The sequence below is a fragment of the Doryrhamphus excisus genome, chromosome 9, assembly GCF_030265055.1.
Source record: "Doryrhamphus excisus isolate RoL2022-K1 chromosome 9, RoL_Dexc_1.0, whole genome shotgun sequence".
NCBI classification, from domain to species: Eukaryota; Metazoa; Chordata; class Actinopteri; order Syngnathiformes; family Syngnathidae; genus Doryrhamphus; species Doryrhamphus excisus.
The window spans coordinates 11,909,098-11,929,227 of NC_080474.1; the positions used below are offsets into that span (position 1 = coordinate 11,909,098).

Genomic DNA, 20,130 nt, shown 5'->3' on the forward strand with positions numbered 1-20,130 from the left:
TTTGTCCAGAAGGTAACAGAACCCACCTAGGCATGTCCCAATTGGAAATTGAGTGTCTTCTAAGTTGTGCAGCTCCAGATGTAAATACACTATTGCAATACTTCCAAAGGGCACTATACAGTACGTCTAATGTGTTCAGTTTTTTTTTTTTTAAATGGGGGGCACTCGAGTCTCATTTTGCTGGGAGGCAGACTTTTATGTACTAGTCTCCAAACAAGGGCAAGAATGTTTTGCTTTCCGTCATGCCATCATCTAACTGATGCAACCCCATTTTTGGGTATATCTTCACCATTGAACTCTTTCACCTGAGTTTGTGCCATATTTCGATTCAATCCTCGGTCACAGTTATGTCTTTCCATACCCTCATGCTAAAAGTTTATTTGGGGAGGGTGATTTAGATTTATCGTAATACTTGATCAAGCTTTTTTAAGTGCCTTTTTATATCTTTGTGTTTTGCTCATTTTCTTTGACTATCTGCTTAGGGTAGCATTCTGTTTATCAATTTCTCACATATAGAATTGCCTGATTAGCATTGTAAGAATGTTTTGGGACAGCTGGTTGACTGATGCATTCAGCACGTTCTCATCAATGGGCCCTCATAATGTTTTCAAACCAAACTCCTCTATCTATACCATCATTCCACTTTGGAAGATCACAGGAAAACTTCTCTTCATGTTCAAATCCCCTAAATCTGCTCACACCCAGGACTCAGAACTAACACTTCATGCAGTACATTCAATACTTTTACTGCTCTTCACCTCCCGTCAGACTGGCTTTTGTGAGCTGCTGACAGAGCTTGCTTCCCAGCATTGCTCCAGGTGCTCACACACACACACACACACACACACACACACACACACACACACACACACACACACACACACACACACACACACACACACAACCACACACAGCAGGATGGACAAGTAAATGCACAAAAAACATAACGTACTGCATGCTTAGGCATCTGATTTCCCTTTACTATTGCTCTCTCTAGGCATTGCACACATCCTGATGACATCTTGGAGATAATAAGTGGTTGTTGAGTGGGAATCTGTGTTTGTAAGTACTATACCGGAACCTGATAATTATACACTCACTCAAGTTTATATGTTTTTGAGTCTTATCATTACACACATATTCAAAACTTTTGAATGGAATACTTTATATACTAATAGATACAATATACAGAGCTATAGCATGATACAAAGTAACAGGTTTTTAGTTTTGTTCCTGCTTACTGATAGAATAAAGGCTATATGTGGTCAGGCGAAGTTGAATCTACACTGGAGATGCTGGACATTGGCTTTCTTGCTGATATCTGATATAGTTTACATTTCCGATACTGATAAAACCAATGGCGATAGAGGCAGCAGATCTTCCCTCAAACTAATATTTGAGGTAACATTTTGACAATCTTATCTTCTTCTTTCTCTTTCAGCTTTTCCCTTCAGGTATCGCCACAGCAAATCAACCGCCTTTTGACAATCTTATCAATCTAATTAAATAATGCTGGTAATTATTTGGAAAGTTGCATATTTGTATGTGGCAGAAACATCAGTTTAAGAACAAAGTACAAACTATGGACAAATGCAATCAGTGGAATTATAAAGTGGGCTCATTCAGCATATCACACATTGACTGCAGCATGATTAGATTAGCAGTATTAAAGGATTAAAAGCCTCGCATAACCAGCACTTTCATTGCAAATTGGCACTTGTGGAAATTGGAAATAAATCCAGACTGTGGATACACCGAACTAGCAACTAGTTCAGCAACTAACTAGTTGCTGTTATCACACACAAGCAAATAAACCCTGATACTGATATGAAGTGATATCACTTTTTATGCTTATATCAGCCAGTGTTGGCTGATATTATCGGACATCCCTTGTGTACACTATTGTTTTTGTCAGCGCACCAGGAAAGTGTGATGGAACAAGGTGTTGAGATAAACAGAGATAAGACAAAAGTGTGTGGAAAGCAAAAGTGGAGGTATACTCGGAGATAGAAGTAAACTAATCCTGTTGTGCCCAAATGGTTGTTCCTCTATGTTAAAGCTAAACCCCTCAATCCCATTAAGAGTTAGACTAAACAATTTATTCTTAGCTCCTGAATCATATCTAAACATACTGTACATTATACATTACAAACGTTAGGGATATTGGGCTGAAATTTCAGGATGAACATATAATGTACAAATCAACTGTTCAGTACTTTTTTTGTTATCTAAAAGGGTCTGAATGGAAAATGTGCTTGCCCTTTGTAGGGGTATGCTGGAGCCTACCCCAACTGACCCAGGGATGGACTACAGACAATCGCAGGTCACATATAGACAAACAACCATTCACACCTTTGGACATTTGGAGTCGCCAATTAACCTAGCAGGTTTTCGGAATGTGGGAGGAAACCGGAGTGCCCGGAGAAAACTGGGAGATGCCCAAACACAGATTCAAACCCAGATTTTCCCAATCTGACTGCATGGCCACCATGAGGCTACCATGCGGCCAAACAGATGCATAAAAAAATATCATAGGAAGGCATACAGTATGTGTTTTTGCGACTCTACCAGTCTTTGTGTGTCTCACTAACTACCTGCTAATGACACTCTCTAACACTTTAAGCTCAGTGGCTCCTTCCCTCTAGAACATCCTGTTTGTCATCAATTGCCATCCTGGTCTCATGACCAGATAATGTGGATAGCATGATGAAAGAGGACTGTTCAAATACCAATATCAATATCAACCAGGACATCTATTGGAAGAGTCGTGGATCACAACTCCTGCTAATTGTCATGTTTTTGGTTTTATTTTGGTTTGTCATATCAATGTATTCTGTTCTGCTGTGTATACAGATGTTCACCCGTTGTTTTAAGTGTAGTGTCTGTCATGTGAATTCTATGGATTGAAAAGCTAGACACTGTTTACCCTCTACTTTACGCTTCATGACTGGCTATGGCATTGGTGTTCATCATTGTACATTGTATGCTGCAACTGAGTTTGTAAGGTGAACTCATCGGTTGACTTTTATCTGTAAATGTATTATTGGGCTCCTTCCATCTTACCTCTGTACCTACATGCATAAATACCAACAGTATGTTCTGCACTCTCTCAGAAAAACATACTGATAGTAGTTCTTAGAGTAAGAACAGAGTTAGGTAAGACAACATTCCAGTAGGCTGCTCCCTTTGCATGGAATGATTTGCAAAATGAATTAAACTTATCTCATCTTGTCACGTTAGGAGAATTTAAATTTATTTTAACGGATCGTGAAATGAATGGGCCTGGTCAATGAAATTGTTTTTAAATTAGTGGAACTGCTGATTGTTCACTGGGAATGCATGATGGTATCTTAGAAATGTATTTTCAGAAACGTTTGTGTTTGATGCAGTCTTGGCCAGGTGACTCTTGTAAAAGAGATTTTTAATCTCAATGAGTTTATCTGCTTAAATAAAGGATGAATGAATGAATGAAACATTTCTAACATTGTTTTATCCTGTCTAGGGCGGTGGGCAGTCCGCTGGTAATGGACCCTAACAGCATATGCAGGAAGGCAAAGCGTCTGGTGGGGAAGCAGGCTGAACTCTGTCAGACTCAGCCGGAAATAGTCAGTGAGGTGGCCAAAGGAGCAAGGTTGGGCATTAGAGAATGCCAATACCAATTCAGGTACCGCCAATGGAACTGCACAAGCCACAACAAGTACTTTGGCAAAATACTGCAACAAGGTGAGTAAGCGTATTATTAAAATGCAAACAGCAAAAAAAAAATTATGCTTTGGCATGAAACCAGTCAGTCTTTGGCGTGACCACCACTTAGAGGAAAACTGCACTTTTTTGGAATTTTGCCCATCATCCACAATCCTTATGTGAAACATAAAAACATGCAGTATGTCTCTTTTCTGTGCATTCGAAAGATATAAAAACAGACAAAAAAGAGACAGTGCAAGCTTTTACTGCACGTAATGGGATCCTCCAAAAACCTTACGGTTAAATATACATGCTCTGACCATGTAGTAACAGGTACAGTCATGACATGATGACTCTACTGCGTACGCTATGGGAGCTGAGAAGGGACATTAAAGACACCACAACTTGTTGCACACAACAGTACATTACACCTGCCTTTTTGTAGCAATTGTTATTGTTGTTTGGGTTTGTTATGGATGTGTAAAAAGTGACGGATCGGAGTTCAGCATATGGCTGTATTTGTGTCAGTGTAGTCAGGAGGCAGATCAAACTGACGCAGATTGGATTTCATACAATGAGTTAGTCCAAAAACATATCTTTTTTTCATGTTTATTATTATTAAATTGACTAGAGAGTGTTGCGGTGTATGTAATGATAGTGGCACATGAAAAAAAAAACATAGAACCCGAACAGATTTGTTCCATCTTGCCATATGGCCTACGCAGGGAGCTTGTGTGAACCTACAACAGGCATTTCAATCTTATGGAATGGTTCCGGTGGCCATGACAAAGTCGCTGTCATGTCCTGTATGTGCTGCTTTGCTGCCACCTATCTCTACCTCGCTGCAGCACACTGAGCTGCTGGAGGAGCCTGCTTCGCACACCTGTTGCCAATTACTGATTGGCATTTAAGCTCCTCACTCCCACACACCTGTGCCAGATTGTACCTCCAGCCAACCTGCCAAAGCGGTTGTCTTTACTAGTAGCTACCTTCTGGTCACTTTCTGCTACCGTGAGTTTCTTTGTGTTTAGCCTGTCTGCCAACAGAGATACCTTTGTCAATTTTTGTTCCTGCCTGGTTTTCGGCAGTGAGTTTTTGTTTTGTGCTTTCTATTCCAGCAGCGCTTTTAGTTCTTTATTTTCTGCAACCTTTTTTGCAGCTCCTTGTGTTACATGTTTTCCCTAAACTTAGTCCGAGGTTTTCTTCTGTTGTATGATGTCTTTGGTTTTTGTGCCTTTTTCAACGTTTTGGTCATTCTTTGTTAATAAATAATTTTTTTGGAACTCAATGCCTCCGCATCTTGGGGTCCTAACACTCTTTCGCTGTCACCCAGCGTAACAGTCATGACGGATCCAGTGTGATAAAATGTCAGTGCGCCAGTAAAGTAGTTTGATCGGTGTAACAGTGTTAATAATAATAATGTCGCTGTAGCTTGGTTATTATGCACGTGACGTTATGTGTAAATGGAGCATTGTTGGCGCTTTTTGTAAACCTTTTCATACGATTTAAAAGTGGAATAAGTAAGTCCCATATGTGCAGTAATGATTTGTCTATTTTTACCTGTTTTTCTATCTTTCGAATGCACAGAAATGAGAAAAATGTGTTCTCAATGGCGTTCTCAGTGTATCTCATAACTCAAGGCACACCTGTGAAATAACCATTCTGTTTAATCGACATCTTGGCGATATCACACATGTGAGGCGGATTAATTATGAATTATGTTCCCTAACACAGATTTGCAAAGAATATTTGTGAGGGATAGGCCTTGGGTGTACTGAAAAAGTTTTACATCGTTGAGTTCAGTTCATTAAACATGGGAACAAAAGTGTTGTGTTCCTATTTTTGTTGACCATAAGTGTCGGTCTATTGTGTATTTCCACTTTCTTTTTGTTTTAAGTACTTAAAAAAATCACACAAAAGCAATGATATAATCTTTGTCCCTGGGGTGGTTGAGGGTTTTAGACCTCTGACCTCACTGGACGGTCTCGTGCCAACCTAGGGTCAGATCCCTGTCTAATTACAGTCCAGAAGACAAGGACAGCTTGTAGTACAGACTAGACATCATCACACTCGACTGATTCTACTCTTAGATCAGATTCGGTATGCTTGCAACGATCAGTTAACATCTACTCGAAGCATCTTCCTGCAGTTCTTTGATGTCTGCAATATGGCTGACAGGTCACGGCAGGGTCTTCCACAATTACTTTGTTGGTTTTCCTCTCCTGTGATTACATCCATGGAGAGATCATTGAGTGGCACTTCACAACCTTTATCTGTGTGGTGAATCAACAGAAACAAGCTAATACCAATGCAAATACTGTGTATGTTATTAAAGCCATTTTGGGTCTCTTGAATGCGCTTAAGTACTCTTCGAAAAAAAAGTTAATCAGTTAATCAGGGTTTTGAATCCTGGAAGTAAAGGGAACTGAGGGCAGGAATCTACCGGCAGAAGACAGACGAGTAATCAATCGTACATTCCTGGCTGTCAATAAGCCGTCCAAATTGCCTTTTTGTTTTACAACACTCACTACTTGTTTACATGCATTCTAATACGTCTTCATCCATAGAAAATGTTCTAGTGAAACAGACAGGCTACACCCATAAACATATTTTTATAAATGTATGGTAGCTTTATTATTAGGTGATCTGTAGCACCTCACCTCAAGTTGTATTATATTTCACAAATCTCTTTGGTTTAATTAATTCAACCAATTAATTCAATATCGTTTGGGCATTTTGGCAAATTCTCCTGTGAAAATATTTGTAATGATACTGGTTTGCTTTTTTACAAATTAATTTGAGTGTGTGGTTAGATGATTACACAAATATGCTTGATTGAAACATTGTTCGAATCTCACTTTGAAAAAATATCTCCAGGCTATCTTATAAAGTTCTGTTAGCATGAAGCATTTTGATGACATGCCAACAAGCGATATGTGTGAGTGTGTGTGTCTGCGAGGGGGTGTATGCACAGTAATAATAGTGATTTAATTGATTTCACAATGTTAGTGTCACACCTTGAAATGAGAGGCGGAAAAGAATTTCATACCTCAGCCCAAGTTCTCTGTTCAAGACATAATCTTGTTTGCTTGGTTTAATATAATATTAATATTTATCATGTAATGTTGCTTATTCTGTGCTCTTTTCCTCTAATTACTTTTCAGCTACAGTATAGCTATTTTTTTAAAGGCCAATCATAAACATTTGTAGAAATCCTAACCGAAGAATAATGGTGAAAAGAGAAATATGGATGAACTTGTTAGTGCTGCCATGGAAACAAATGTCCCTCAATGTGGTCTTCACAATCACACTGTGATTGACTGGTGATCATATTGCAAAAAAACAAAAACAACTTTCCCTTTATGGTGACCTACAGTTGTGAAAAAAGACAGACATGTATATAAAACACATGTACACACCGATCAGGATGAACATTCTAGTGTCAACAATACACTTACATCATTTGACAAGGAAGAAAGAGGAAAATGTGATTCAGGCAATATATCATTTTAGAAAATAACATCTGGAGGGAGAGATAAATTCCCATGGAGGTATTTTTTTTTGGTTTGTCTTTATTTTTTGGCATGATTGAGATGTGTGTGGTAGGTATCGAGATGTGCATATCCAGTTAAATTGCTCATCTGGGAAAAGTCATTTGTCATCAGTTACTTTCATCAGCAGCATATTAGTTACAGATGTTTGATGAAGATAAAGCTGGCGGGGTTGAAACCTACAACATCATCCACACTGCAGATGTCACAAAATAGCATGACTGATAAATATACTTCAAAAAGGCTGTCACTTCCAGTATGACGTTTGGTGAGCAAACATTCAATATGGCCACTTACAAACTCAGTATGTTTGGGACCCATCCGTCTATTTTCTATGCCGAAAACAACCATTCACACTCACATTCATACCTATGGACAATTTGGACTCACCAATTAACCTAGCATGTTTTTGGAATGTGGGAGGAAGAGCGGAGTAACCGGAGAACACTGACACATGCACGGAGAGAACATACAAACTCCACACAGAGATGCCCAAGCGGAGAATCAAACCAATGTTAGAATATTGCAAATAATGGTGCATGCCCTAAAATGATTTGCTCAAATCATGTCTGTGTGAGTGTACATGGTGTGTTGCATAAAGTCATGAAACAGTTTAAAACCAATAAACAATCAAACAGCAGTGAAAGCTTATCTTCCACGTCAGAGATCAAGAACGCAGCAGATGACAATATCTGCGTTCGTACGCCAATTCTGCATCAACACATTCTTGTATGGTTCTTCATCATTTTATTACACTGTTTTTTCCATATGGGCGTAGCATATGAGCATTCATTTGTTATAAACAAAGGCAATCGCCACCCTGTTAAGTAGCTGTCCAGGAGCCTGCAGCGAACATTTGTTACTAGATTGTATTGCTCTGCCAGAACAGCAGTTTATTTTTCTTGTTTTAAATGATTATTGGTGTAACTTTATTAACTTTATTACTCTGTGATATGGTTTCAAGTATGACTGGTGCAGACTTGACGGGTGCAACAGACCAGGCTTTGTAATGTTGTTGGTATATTTATTGTGTTTATTGATAATTGGGCACTTATACAGTTTAGATGAAGTGGTATGAGGGAATGATAAATATACACATGTCTGTTGTGAGGCATTTCTTTCTGCATTTTCCAATTTCATGAGCATGTTCCAACAATAACAATATTTTTACTTTGGTTTGAGGATAAATGTAGCTTGTTGTTGGTAAACACAAATATGTTCAGATTTGGCTCCACTTGATGAGACAGACAGGTTCAGCAGCATCCTTTCTGTGCAATTTTTGATTGTTTCTTGAAAGCCTTTCCCTGTATGATAGACAATGTTTGTAATAACGTTTATCATGGGGATAGGGTCAAAAAATAGGCTGCAATAAGTGACTTCGAGCCACCTTCATTTTTTAACAATGATTATAGATGTTTTAAGGCTGTCGAACCTTTTATGTTACACTCTAGATACGTATCGCGTGCAATAACATTTTCTCACATTTCTCAAACTCCCAAAGTTCCAATGTTTCTTTGATTTTAAATGTTTAACCTACAGTTTGGAGATGAGAAATTACCAAGTGACTCACCTATTTCACTCCTGTGACGGTGCCTTTTTGTCCTGGCGTCGTTCCGCTGTACTGTAGCATTTTTGTATCCTTGTTATTGCTGCTGTACTCCTGTTGCATAATGATGTGGGCACCTACATAAGTCCAGCTTCTTAGGATAATTAGCATCCTCCTCTGCCTTTTGGACGTAGAACATTTCGTCGAGATTGTGGGTTTTGCCGGTGAGAAACCTGTAAACATACAAAGACTGCAAGCTAGCAAGCACACCAAGCAAACACACCCCAGGGCGGGACGAAAAGAGACTGATTGACAATCGTCTACAGCCAATCAGGACGTAGAAGACAATGGGCAGTGCAGACAGCAATAAGAAAACTTTAGCCATTACCTTGTTCCAAGCCCAACAGAACACAATATTCACCCAAAGACCTATCAAAGGAGTCTGGCTGTCTCCTTCGCAAATACAAATCAAATTAATTTCTGACTTGCCTAAAAAAAACCTTGTAATTGACCCTTTTATTATTTATTTTGAAATATGCTTCTTGCTGCCGCTGACTCTGTGTGACCAAAATCACCAAAACAAAAATACAGTTTTGTATTATGTCAGCCTCCGTAATTCATGTTTTGACATCCCAGACCTCCCAGTATCATTGCCTAAAAGTCAGAGGATTGAAAGAATATGTGCTAATTCCTGCAGAAGGGCCCTGTGGAATTAGAAGCAGACGTCGACAGGCCCAGACACCCGCTGTGGCGGAGAATTTGTTTGGAATTCATGTCTCCAAGGAAAATATGAAACAAGGCACTTTTTATCTTCCAATTTTGATAGCTTCCACTGAGCTTGTTCCTCTTTAAATTTTGACAGCTTATGTTGCTTTATTGTTATTCTTTCCCTTGGAGTGATTTCTACCGATGTACTGACAAATGAGTATATATTTTATCAATTTTATATTATTTTATTTATGTTTCTATTTCACAACTTAAATGACACATTTCTGTTTGCCTCATAGTCAAGAGATCTGGGTTTAAATCTCTGCAGGAAAAATCTCTGTGTGGAGTTTGGAGTTGCTCCCAAAAATATACATTTGGATAATCGTAGACTCTGAATTTCTGATTGGTTCGAATGTCAGTGTGAATGTTGGTTTGTCTGTTTTTGAGTGGCAACCACACCAGCTTATACTCTAGCCAAGCCTAATATCAGCTGGGATAGATTCCAGCTCACCTGTGATCCTAATGACAACAAGGAGAATTCAAAATAGATGAAGAAAAATCTGAAAATACTACATAGTAGATCCCGTCTATTCGCGGCTCAACATTTGCAAAGTAGTCTATCTGGTTCAAAATGTAAATATGCATGAGGAAAACAATGATGCAGCTATGAATCCAGAAGAGAATACTGACTCCAAAGTCAATGCAGTCACATTTTCCAGCAGGAAGATGCTTTGACTCGACCTGATGTGTTACTGCACGTTTTAGTACAATACTGTACTGTGTATGGTGTGTAAAAATGAAATAAAAATGCCTTTAATATAACTGTCGTTTAGAGCACTACATATGGGTGTGGTTATTATTTTCATGTTTTGCCATTTGTCTTGGAACATAACTCTACAAATGGCAAATATATCCATCAATCATTCAGAAATCTTCCTTATTGACATCCCATTTGGCTCCCAGCTGATTTGGACACATGTTTTTATACTAGTATGTACAGTATAGTGGAACCTCGATTTTCGGGGAGCCTGGCTTTTGTAGGATGCGGTTTCGGATAAAATATTATTGCCACAAACATGTCTCGATTTTTTGTACACTGTCTTGGTTATCATACAACCAATAACAAACTAACGTCCTTGCATTGGTGACTCAGTCTCTTTGAAAAAAATGGATATAGTGGTTCTTTTAGAGTTGGGACACAAGAGACAGATTCCGGGCAGAGAATCCCTTAATAATCTTTATTATGTTTGTTTATGGGTGGTTTATCTCTTTCTTTCAAGCATTGCACTGAGATGTTCAAGCGCACTGCGTATTTTCGAGAAATCTGTACTAAAGTATACAGGAAGTTTACAAGAATGGTGAGTGGGCAGGTATATAGCTCTAACCATCCTCTCTTGAAAGTTAAGTTTTTCTCTGTTAAATATGGTTTGTGTTAATATTTTTTGTGGGTTTAGAACGGATTAATTGGTTTTGCATAATATCTTATGGGAAAAATTGCTTTGGTTTTCGTCCATTTTCTTTCAAGAGACACAGTAATGTTTGGGATGTGTTTTAATGTGGGATTATTATACCCACATCCAAACAAATATGAACCATGAATGAAAAAAAAAAGATGTGGTCATCGTAATGTACAACATGTAACCATATATGATAGTTTTAGTTTAAACTAAAACAATGTTTTGCAAATTTGTATGCACTGTACTCTGCATGCTGGGGTGCACAGCTGGTATTGATATCCCAACATACTGGTGTGTGTCGGGCTCATCGCACGCCACCCATTGTGTGTGTGTGTTACCAGTCCTAATGAATCCCATTCTCTGAATCATGAGATATGGAGTTGGCAGGGGAGATGGTAGTGACTGCACGCTCAACCCCATTCCAGCTTTTAGACATAAAAGTCCTTTACTTTGGCTGCAACACACACGCACATACACGCATGCACAAGTCACCATTCTCAACACAGTTAGTCTGAGATTTAGCAAATTTACACATTCAACAGCAGTAAATGTATTAAAAATGACATTAATGGGTAATTGAATTAATTGCTATTTCATTTCAGCCACCATTGTTCTCCCCTGCTACTACGCAGGAAGCTAAATAGCTAGTCAACAAGTACTCACGCTCAGTAAAAAAAAATGGCCCTTGGCATTTCGGTGGGGAATTGCAAGTCACAAGCCCACCCCTAATCTCATGAAACATCTCTCTCAATGGCACATGCCACTAAAAAGCTAAACTAGGTTTTACAAAAAGGTAATGCAATATTCCCTTTCCCCGGTAACTAACTACATTTATGAATGAGTAATTCCATAATTAATTTTCTTCAGTACTTAACGGTAATTAAAGTAGGTCAGCAAGGTACTCATTATAAACGAGTATTCATGTACACGTTGCAATTCTTCAGCGTGCCCTTTTTCGTCAGCTCTATTTCTATTTCGTTTTTTTTATCTATAGTTACTTGGTAAACTTGTAACATATGCAGGCTTGTAATGTATTTTGTCTTATTCATGAAGTCATCATGAAACAGCCGTGCTGCTTACAATATAAGAATTTTGCATGGAGACGTGTAGCGTGCACAAGGTTGCAAATTGAAGATAAATTTCAACACATTCTAACATACTTCTAAAATACTTAGAATAAATGTGGTCAAAGATCATATATAGCTTCTGCTTGAGCTCATATTTAAAAAAATTGTGTGGTGGCAATCGGTGATCATCGAAGTACCAAACCACATTTTTATTCATATCCATGTTTAGAACAATTATAAAGCTCAGTCTCTTTTAGCGCTGTGTGTGAGTGTTTGTCACTGGATGCTGAGCAAGAAGTAAGGAATTGTTTTTTAGAACTTTTCACGCCTCAATGGTAGTGACAGCCACAGCTCTAGGAAGCATTTACTGGCTGTCCATCTGTCTCTCTGCATGCATAACACATTCTCTTCAAGCTACAACACCTTCAGGGAGTTTCTATGAATAATATGGACTTGGACTCAAGAGTGAGCAGCTTAGATTTGGGTGGTCAGAGGTCAAAATGGTTTCACTCCAAATTGTATTTGCTTAGCGAGCTTTTGTAGTTATTTCCCTATAACGTATTCAAAATGATGGAGTGATTTGTGATCCGGAATTTATTTTGCTATATTTACTATTGAAGTGCCTTGTGACATTTGACGTTATGCATTTTTTACATCTTCATTGTGAGAGTTCCAGCCTCTTTAATCAGCCATTATGTTATTATATATTATTTTCAGGCACCTGTCAATGTCTCCACCGTGAATTTACATTTCTTTTTCAATAATAGTGTTTATGAAATTGGTTCATTACGTCATTTATAGCAGTTAATTGGTTCCACACCCGACGGTCATAAGCAAATTTCCGCAAAGTAAGATTTCTTCTTTATAAATGGAACATTTTTGTAGTTATGGCATAGAAAACCTGTCTTCTAAATATGTTTTCAACATCATTAGAGCCCTCTAGACATGTAGTGACACACCTATAGCCACCTTTACATTCACATTACCCAATATAGTAGATGTGATATGTATATGATCACAAGGCATTGGCATCTGGGGTTAGACAATAGTAACTCCTGCAACTGTATAGGACAATTATGTTGCACATGTGATTGAAGCCAGGCCCATTGCTTTGATACCTGCTATTTCAACATCCTCTTAAGTAAATAAAGAGGCCATCGAGAACTTCAGCCAGTTCTCCCATCACTTATCTGAACAATTTAAGGGGAATGATAACAAGATGACAGGATGAGGGTTTCATATGAAGCACAATGTTTAGTGAACAAGTGTTGACATGAAGAAGGAATTTGAGTAACTGGAGGAATGATATTCATTTGGCATGGTGGATTTGGTTTAGCAAGAATAATAGAGCAGTGAAATTTTGTCATATCAGCAAATTCAGTTGTAGGAAGGAAAGATGGAAACGGAAAAATAATTAGTGCAAATTATGGTTGAAAATGTTAGCATGTCTGTCGCACAGCTAGGTGGTTCTGGGCTCAAAATATTGGCTCAGACTTCTCAGTGTGTGTGGGTTGTTCTCCAGTTCTCCAAAATAGTAGACAGGTGCGATTGTGTGTGTGAATTGTTTTTTTTGTCTTCCTGTGTCCTATGCTTCGCCACCAGACAAAGAGTAAGCTGGAAAAAAATGCATTTCTGTTTTAAATTTTGAACAACTAGCATGTTCTGTGATAATGATGTACAGGGGAACCTCAGTTAGCATATGTCCCAGTTAGCGTGTTTTTAGGTTGAAAATTTGCCTCAATTCGCCTGCACTTTCTAGTTAGTGTACAATGCGACCTGTGTCTTACAAATACTTTGTATGAGTCCAACGGTGTTCTTAATGTATTTTTATTACAATATGCCCTTGTTAGCAGCCCATTAGCTTGCTAATACCTGGAACAGGACCAGGAAGTCAGTTCCGTCATCCATCTATGTGCTCTGTAGTTCTTTGCTAACTAACACAGTTATACCGCAACTCTTTAAAATGTTAACACAATTTTTTTTAATTATTTTTTATAATTTAGTTATTTTTTGAATTCAGTAGTGTATTCCCTTTAATTGTCATTCATGTGCATTTCGAAGTGTTTTTGCATCTAAAACTAGGGCTGAACAATATACTTAAAATATCCATATTTATTTTAAGCACAATATCAAAACCAACCGTATTGCTGATATCGATATCGACTGGATTTTGCACTGTATCTCCCTCATGCCAGCGTGCATGAGGGAGGAGTGGCAGAGTTGAAGCCCAGAGTCTCAATTACACACAGAGCATATAGTTACAGAGCATAAAAAATCATTTTCACCACCTTAAAACTTGGCACAAACTCCAATATGAGGAATGTGTGCGATGTCTGCCGCGCTCCTGTTGCGTTACTCATGAAAGGAAAAGCAACCTTATCACATTGCTAATATACGGTCCCCGATGTAATGATGGAAAAAACAGCTTTAAAAACCTGCTGAAAACGATGGACTCGCTATGTCCAATTATTTATATGCCAATCTCTACCACAAATGTACAAGGAAGTTAGACAGACAGCTGCTAAACCTGATGCAGTCAACACATTGGCACAAAATAAGGACTTGCTTGTTTCTTCTAAAAATGTTTACCTAAAAAAAGTCTACTGTTCGTTTAATTTTAGTATTTTTGAGTTTCTGACATTTTAAAATGTCCTCTTAAACCATGTGCCCCTTCATATTTAGTTCTTTTGATATGACCTGAGAATGTGAGCATAGTTAAAGGTTCTAAAAGAATTATATGTGACATTTAAGAGAATGTCCCATTTTATTTTCGCAGCTATTTTTAGATAAGATTTTAAAATTGTCATGTTTAGTATTTCATTTAATTAAACAACTTGTGGTGGACTGTGGCCTAATATTAAACAGATGAATGTGACATGCCCTGTGTAGGCTCCTGCATTACAGTTTATTTTCCCTTTTTGGGCTTTAGCTTCTGTTTGGACGCTCCTATTTGGTATTTACTTACTGCTTCGCTCTGTTCTGTTTTTCCTGTGTTGCAATTATCACCTAATTTCTGTTATATATCTGCTATTTAGTTCAGGTGTGCGCGTCTCCCTTTTGTGGGATCATTATTGTTTTTGTGTATGCTAGATGTTTTGCTGCATTGTATAAACTATTGAAAGATACCTTTTACCTACATTTGGTTCCTGCTGTCTGCATCCTGGGGTTCCAAAGCAACACCAACAAGCCCGAACGTGACATAATGATGCTAACTGAGGTTCTAGTTTGTATTGGTTACTTCTCAACATGTAATTAAGAGGACATTCAAATTGTATGTAAAATGAAAGGATTCCACAAATGAAGACAATGGAACTTTAGAAATCAGGTCATATCAGGCCAGCATAGTTGTCTTACTTGTTGGACGCTTCTTTCCTCATCCAAAGAAATGAGTGCAGATTAAAGTGTGTTGATAATGACAGTCATGCTGAGGACAGATGACAATTTGCAGTTGTCAATGAACTTTTGTCTATCCAGGAGTATAAAGAGCTGAACCAAAAATAAACGAGCAGCTGTGGTCTGTAAACAGCATGTGTCTGTCTGTGTGTGTTGCCTCCTCTCAGCACTACAAATCCAATGATGCTTGAGAATGTAGTAATGATTGTGTGAAAGGTACTTTTCTCATGGCTGAGATTTCTATAGTGACTGAAGGCATGGACAGGCGGGCATTTGAAAGAATGGATGGATCTTTTATTGTTCACATTTGCTTTACAACATAAATATAACCGCTAAATTCAAGTGGGCCATTCTTTTTTAAATAAATATTAAAAAAGTCAAATGTAAGGAGAGAAGGGATAGCAGTCTATCAGGCCAGGAGTACTATTAACTAAATGCATAAGTGTAAAAATAAGTCTTGAGTCCAGATTTATAAATTTCTACTGAGGTAGCAGCTCTAATATCAGGAGGTAGGGCATCCAAATAGAAAAGCTGTCGGGGCCACTTACTTTGTGACTTTCTGGCTCTCAAGAATCACACCAGCATTTTTTACTGGGTGACTTTGCTTTTATAAAACCCCAGAGTGGTGTCCTTAAACAAGCAACTCTGTTAAGATGAGCCAATAATCAACATATCAGTTTTGTCAGGGTTTAAGACTAAAAAGTTACAGCACATCCATTGTTTGATATCAATGAGACACACCTCGAGATTACCTTTCATGATACCTACCACTGGGTGTCGTCGGCATAACAGTGAAAGCTAATATTGTGTTTGTGAATGATGTCGCCGAGCAGCAGCATGTAAATATTGAACAGAAGAGGGCGAAGCACTGATACGTGTGGGAGTCTGCAAGTGACACCACGAAAAAAGTAACCAAGAAAGTACGGGCACTAATATGCTTTTGAAAGTGTGTCACTAAAATGGTATCGAAGGCTGTGTGGAGTTAGGTTAGGTGGTTAGGGTTAGGTGTAGGTATAGGGGTAAAGGAGGTCTTGATAGCTGCTATCATAAGCGAATAACTCGAGAACGGTACGTCCTAGGGCGTTTTTCCTGAAGCCGACCCCCCCATAAGTGGGCATGGCCTTTCTTTTGGGACCATCCCCGACTTCCTGTCCCCGGAAGGGGGCGCAATTAGGGTTGGGGTTAGGGGTTAGGGGTTAGGGTTAGGGGGTTAGGATTGGGGTTGGGGTTAGGGGTTAGGGTTGGGGTTAGGTATTGGGGTAAATGAGGTCTTGATAGCTGGGTTAAGGTTAGGGTTAGAGGTTAGGGTTTGGGGTTGGGGTTAGGGTTAAGGTTGGGGTTAGGGTAGGGTTAGGGTTAGTAGGGTTAGGGTTAGAATTTTAGGGGGTTAGGGGGTTAGGGGTACGTTAGCATTAGGGTTAGGTTAGGGTTAGGGGTTAGGGTTGGGGTTATGGTAGGGTTAGTGTAGGGTTAGGGGGTTAGGGGTTAGGGGTTAGGGGGGTTAGGTTTAGGGTTGGGGGTTAGGGGTTAGATTAGGAGTTAGGGTAGGGCTTAGTGTTAGGGTTGGGGTTAGGGTAGGGTTAGGGTTGGGGGGTTAGGTTTAGGGTTAGGGGGTTAGGGGTTAGGGTCAGGTTAGGTTAGGGTTAGAGGTTAGGGTTAGTGTTAGGGTTGGGGTTAGGGTTAGAGGTTAGGGTTAGGGTTAGGGTTGGGGTTAGGGTTAGGGGTTAGGGTTGGGGTTAGGGTTAAGGTTAGGGTAGGGTTAGTGTAGGGTTAGGGGGTTAGGGGGGTTAGGTTTAGGGTTGGGGGTTGGGGGTTAGGGGTTAGGGTTAGATTAGGAGTTAGGGTAGGGTTAGAGGTTAGGGTTTAGTGTTAGGGGTTAGGGTTAGAGGTTAGGGTTAGAGGTTAGGGTTGGGGTTAGGGTTGGGGTTAGGGTAGGGTTAGGGTTGGGGGGGTTAGGTTTAGGGTTAGGGAGTTAGGGTTAGGGGTTAGGGTCAGGTTAGGCTTAGAGGTTAGGGTTAGTGTTAGGGTTAGGGTTAGGGTTAGGGTTGGGGTTAGGGTTAGGGTTAGAGGTTAGGGTTAGGGTTAGGGTTAGGGTTGGGGTTAGGGTTGGGGTTAGGGTTGGGGGGTAGGTTTAGGGTTAGGAGGGTTAGGGGTTAGGGTTAGGGTAGGGTCAGGGGGTTAGGGTTAGGGTAGGGTTAGGGGGTTAGGGTTAGGGTTAGGGTTAGTTTGCATGTTCTCCCCGTGCATGTGTGGGTTTTCTCCGGGTACTCCAGTTTCCTCCCACATTCCAAAAACATGCTAGGTTAATTGGTGACTCCAAATTGTCCATAGGTATGAATGTGAGTGTGAATGGTTGTTTGTCTATATGTGCCCTTTGATTGGCTGGCGACCAGTCCAGGGTGTACCCCGCCTCTCGCCCAAAGACAGCTGGGATAGGCTCCAGCACCCCCGCGACCCTGGTGAGGAAAAGCGGTAGAAAATGAATGAATGAATGAATATTGAGGAGGTATCACAATCCATAGATAGAAGATAATTTGTCACTTTAACAAGGGCTGATTCAGTAGAGTGGTTCACCCTAAAACCAGACTGAAGAGGTTCAAATAAGTTACTCAAGGCCATGTGATCATTAAGCTGTTCCGCTACAATTTTTTCAAAAATTTTTGAAATAAATGGGAGGTTAGACAAAGTTGGCTGGAGCACTGATTCCAGTCATAGCCTGTGACATTGGGTTATGACTTCAAATTTTATGAAATAATGATCAGACAACGGTTGTATACGTAAGTCCCATTATATTCAAGGTCATAATGCCCCGAGTTAAGACTAAATCTAAGGTATTTCCATGAATCCGGGTCGATTCATGAGTGGGGTGTCCTGCCATGCCGTCCTCCGTGCATAAATCTATCTACTGTTTCTGGCATGGTTGGAGAGTTTGCTGGTATTGCATACATGTAAACTCCACAGAGAGATGGCCGAGGGTGGAATAATAATAACAATTATTATTATTATTATTATTATAACTAATAATACATTATAATGCAATGACAAAACAGGATTTAGTTTTACATGAATGCAAACATGTCTTAGTCGTTTGATTTCATCTGATGATTATGTGTGCAAGTCATATTTAATGAACCTCTTGCTTTTTCATATTCTAGATATCCGAGAAACAGCGTTTGTTTATGCCATCACAGCTGCCGGTGTGACCCACGCAGTGACACAGGCCTGCAGTATGGGAGATCTGCTGCTGTGTGGTTGTGAGGCGACCAGGAACAGAGCTCCTCCAAAACCTCTGTCGTCTTCCACTGGAGATGGAGTCAAGTGGGAGTGGGGCGGCTGTGGAGATGATGTGGAATTTGGTTATGAAAAATCCAAACAGTTTATGGATGCCAAAAGGAGGAGGGGCAAGAGTGATATCAGAACACTCATTGACCTGCACAACAATGAGGCTGGGCGACTGGTAAATATGCTTCAAAATATCTACTATATTAAATTCTTTTGCTTTCTTATTTCGTATACTGTTCAGGATAATAAAGTTCTACACCAATGCAAACAAGCACAGCAATAGCATAACAAACGAGTACAAACTGCATACATCTTGTTTTCTTTTTGTCTACACGTTAACATTATTGGGAGTGGTGAAGACTGAGCATTATAATCTTGTATATGGAGAACATTTGATACAGCTCTATTCTCATTAAAATATTTAGGTGCCCATAATTAAATGTCCATTGAGATTATACAGTCATGGCCAAAAATACTGGTATGTCAGAGAAGCCAATGCCTTTGACCAATATTGTTGGTCATGACTGCGCTTCATTTCAATTCTACTGCCGCTCTACCTGGGGATCACTAACTAGTGGACCAAGGTCCGAGGTGCTGTCCAATACGGGCTAGGGTTATAGTAAATAAGTCAATCAAATTTTGATGGGGCCCTTCCATATTGGCCTTTACGCATCTTTTGTAGACTTTACTGTACTGGACCATTTCAGACCAATGTTCAGCCCGCAGCTCGTAGTTTTGAGTGTGGACTGGACGAAATTTTCTGTATCTGGGTCAATTTAAATTTGAGTTAAATATCCCTGTGCTATAAAACATCAATGTTTTACAATATTCCGCAAGGTAGTACTCCAAAGGCGTTGCTTGTCCAATGGAATGTTCCATCATTCCACGGACATTCAAAGGAGAAACACATTGCCCCTAGCCATGTTCGTGTAGCACCGTAAGCCGATATTCTAACAAGAATCAGGTTTCTGAAACACAAAAACAAGAGCGTGCCACACATTTTGTTTTCAAGCCTGCAAGGCAGCTATCCTCTAACATTTACACAGCTCATGGAGAGGCTCAAAGTTTGTCTTTGTTGTTCGTATGAACACTACGTGAATTATGGACCCAGCAAGTCCTAATGCTTCTTAAACAGGGGGATATGAAGTAGCAACCTTTTAGCTGAGTTAATGATGTTGATTTAAGTGCAGCTTTTAACATCTCAGAACCGACATCGCCCTTTTAGCCGTCAGTGCAGTTTGGTACACAGACTTGCAGAAATGTTACAAGCAAAAGACATAATTACATCTGACTGCAGCTGGGGTCACAGACAGGTAGCGGAGAACTGACTAGGAGTTTGGGATATTTTCCAATTGTAGCATTAGTGAACAAACCATTTTGAACATTAGAGGGGAGCACACATAAATGCCCAGAGGTTGTGAAATAAGTGTGCTTGGATGCGT

The 20,130-nt window shown here is 39.5% G+C and overlaps 1 protein-coding gene across 2 annotated transcripts in view; it reads left to right on the forward strand.

The window, feature by feature from the left end:
* wnt6b (wingless-type MMTV integration site family, member 6b) overlaps positions 1-20,130 on the forward strand; it is a 39,730-nt gene that overhangs the window by 14,265 nt on the left and 5,335 nt on the right. For both annotated transcript variants that reach the window (XM_058082667.1, XM_058082668.1), the window contains 2 exons: positions 3,503-3,723; positions 18,562-18,863. In XM_058082667.1, coding sequence (XP_057938650.1) covers positions 3,503-3,723; positions 18,562-18,863 — 523 coding nt within the window. The remainder of the gene's footprint in view (positions 1-3,502; positions 3,724-18,561; positions 18,864-20,130) is intronic.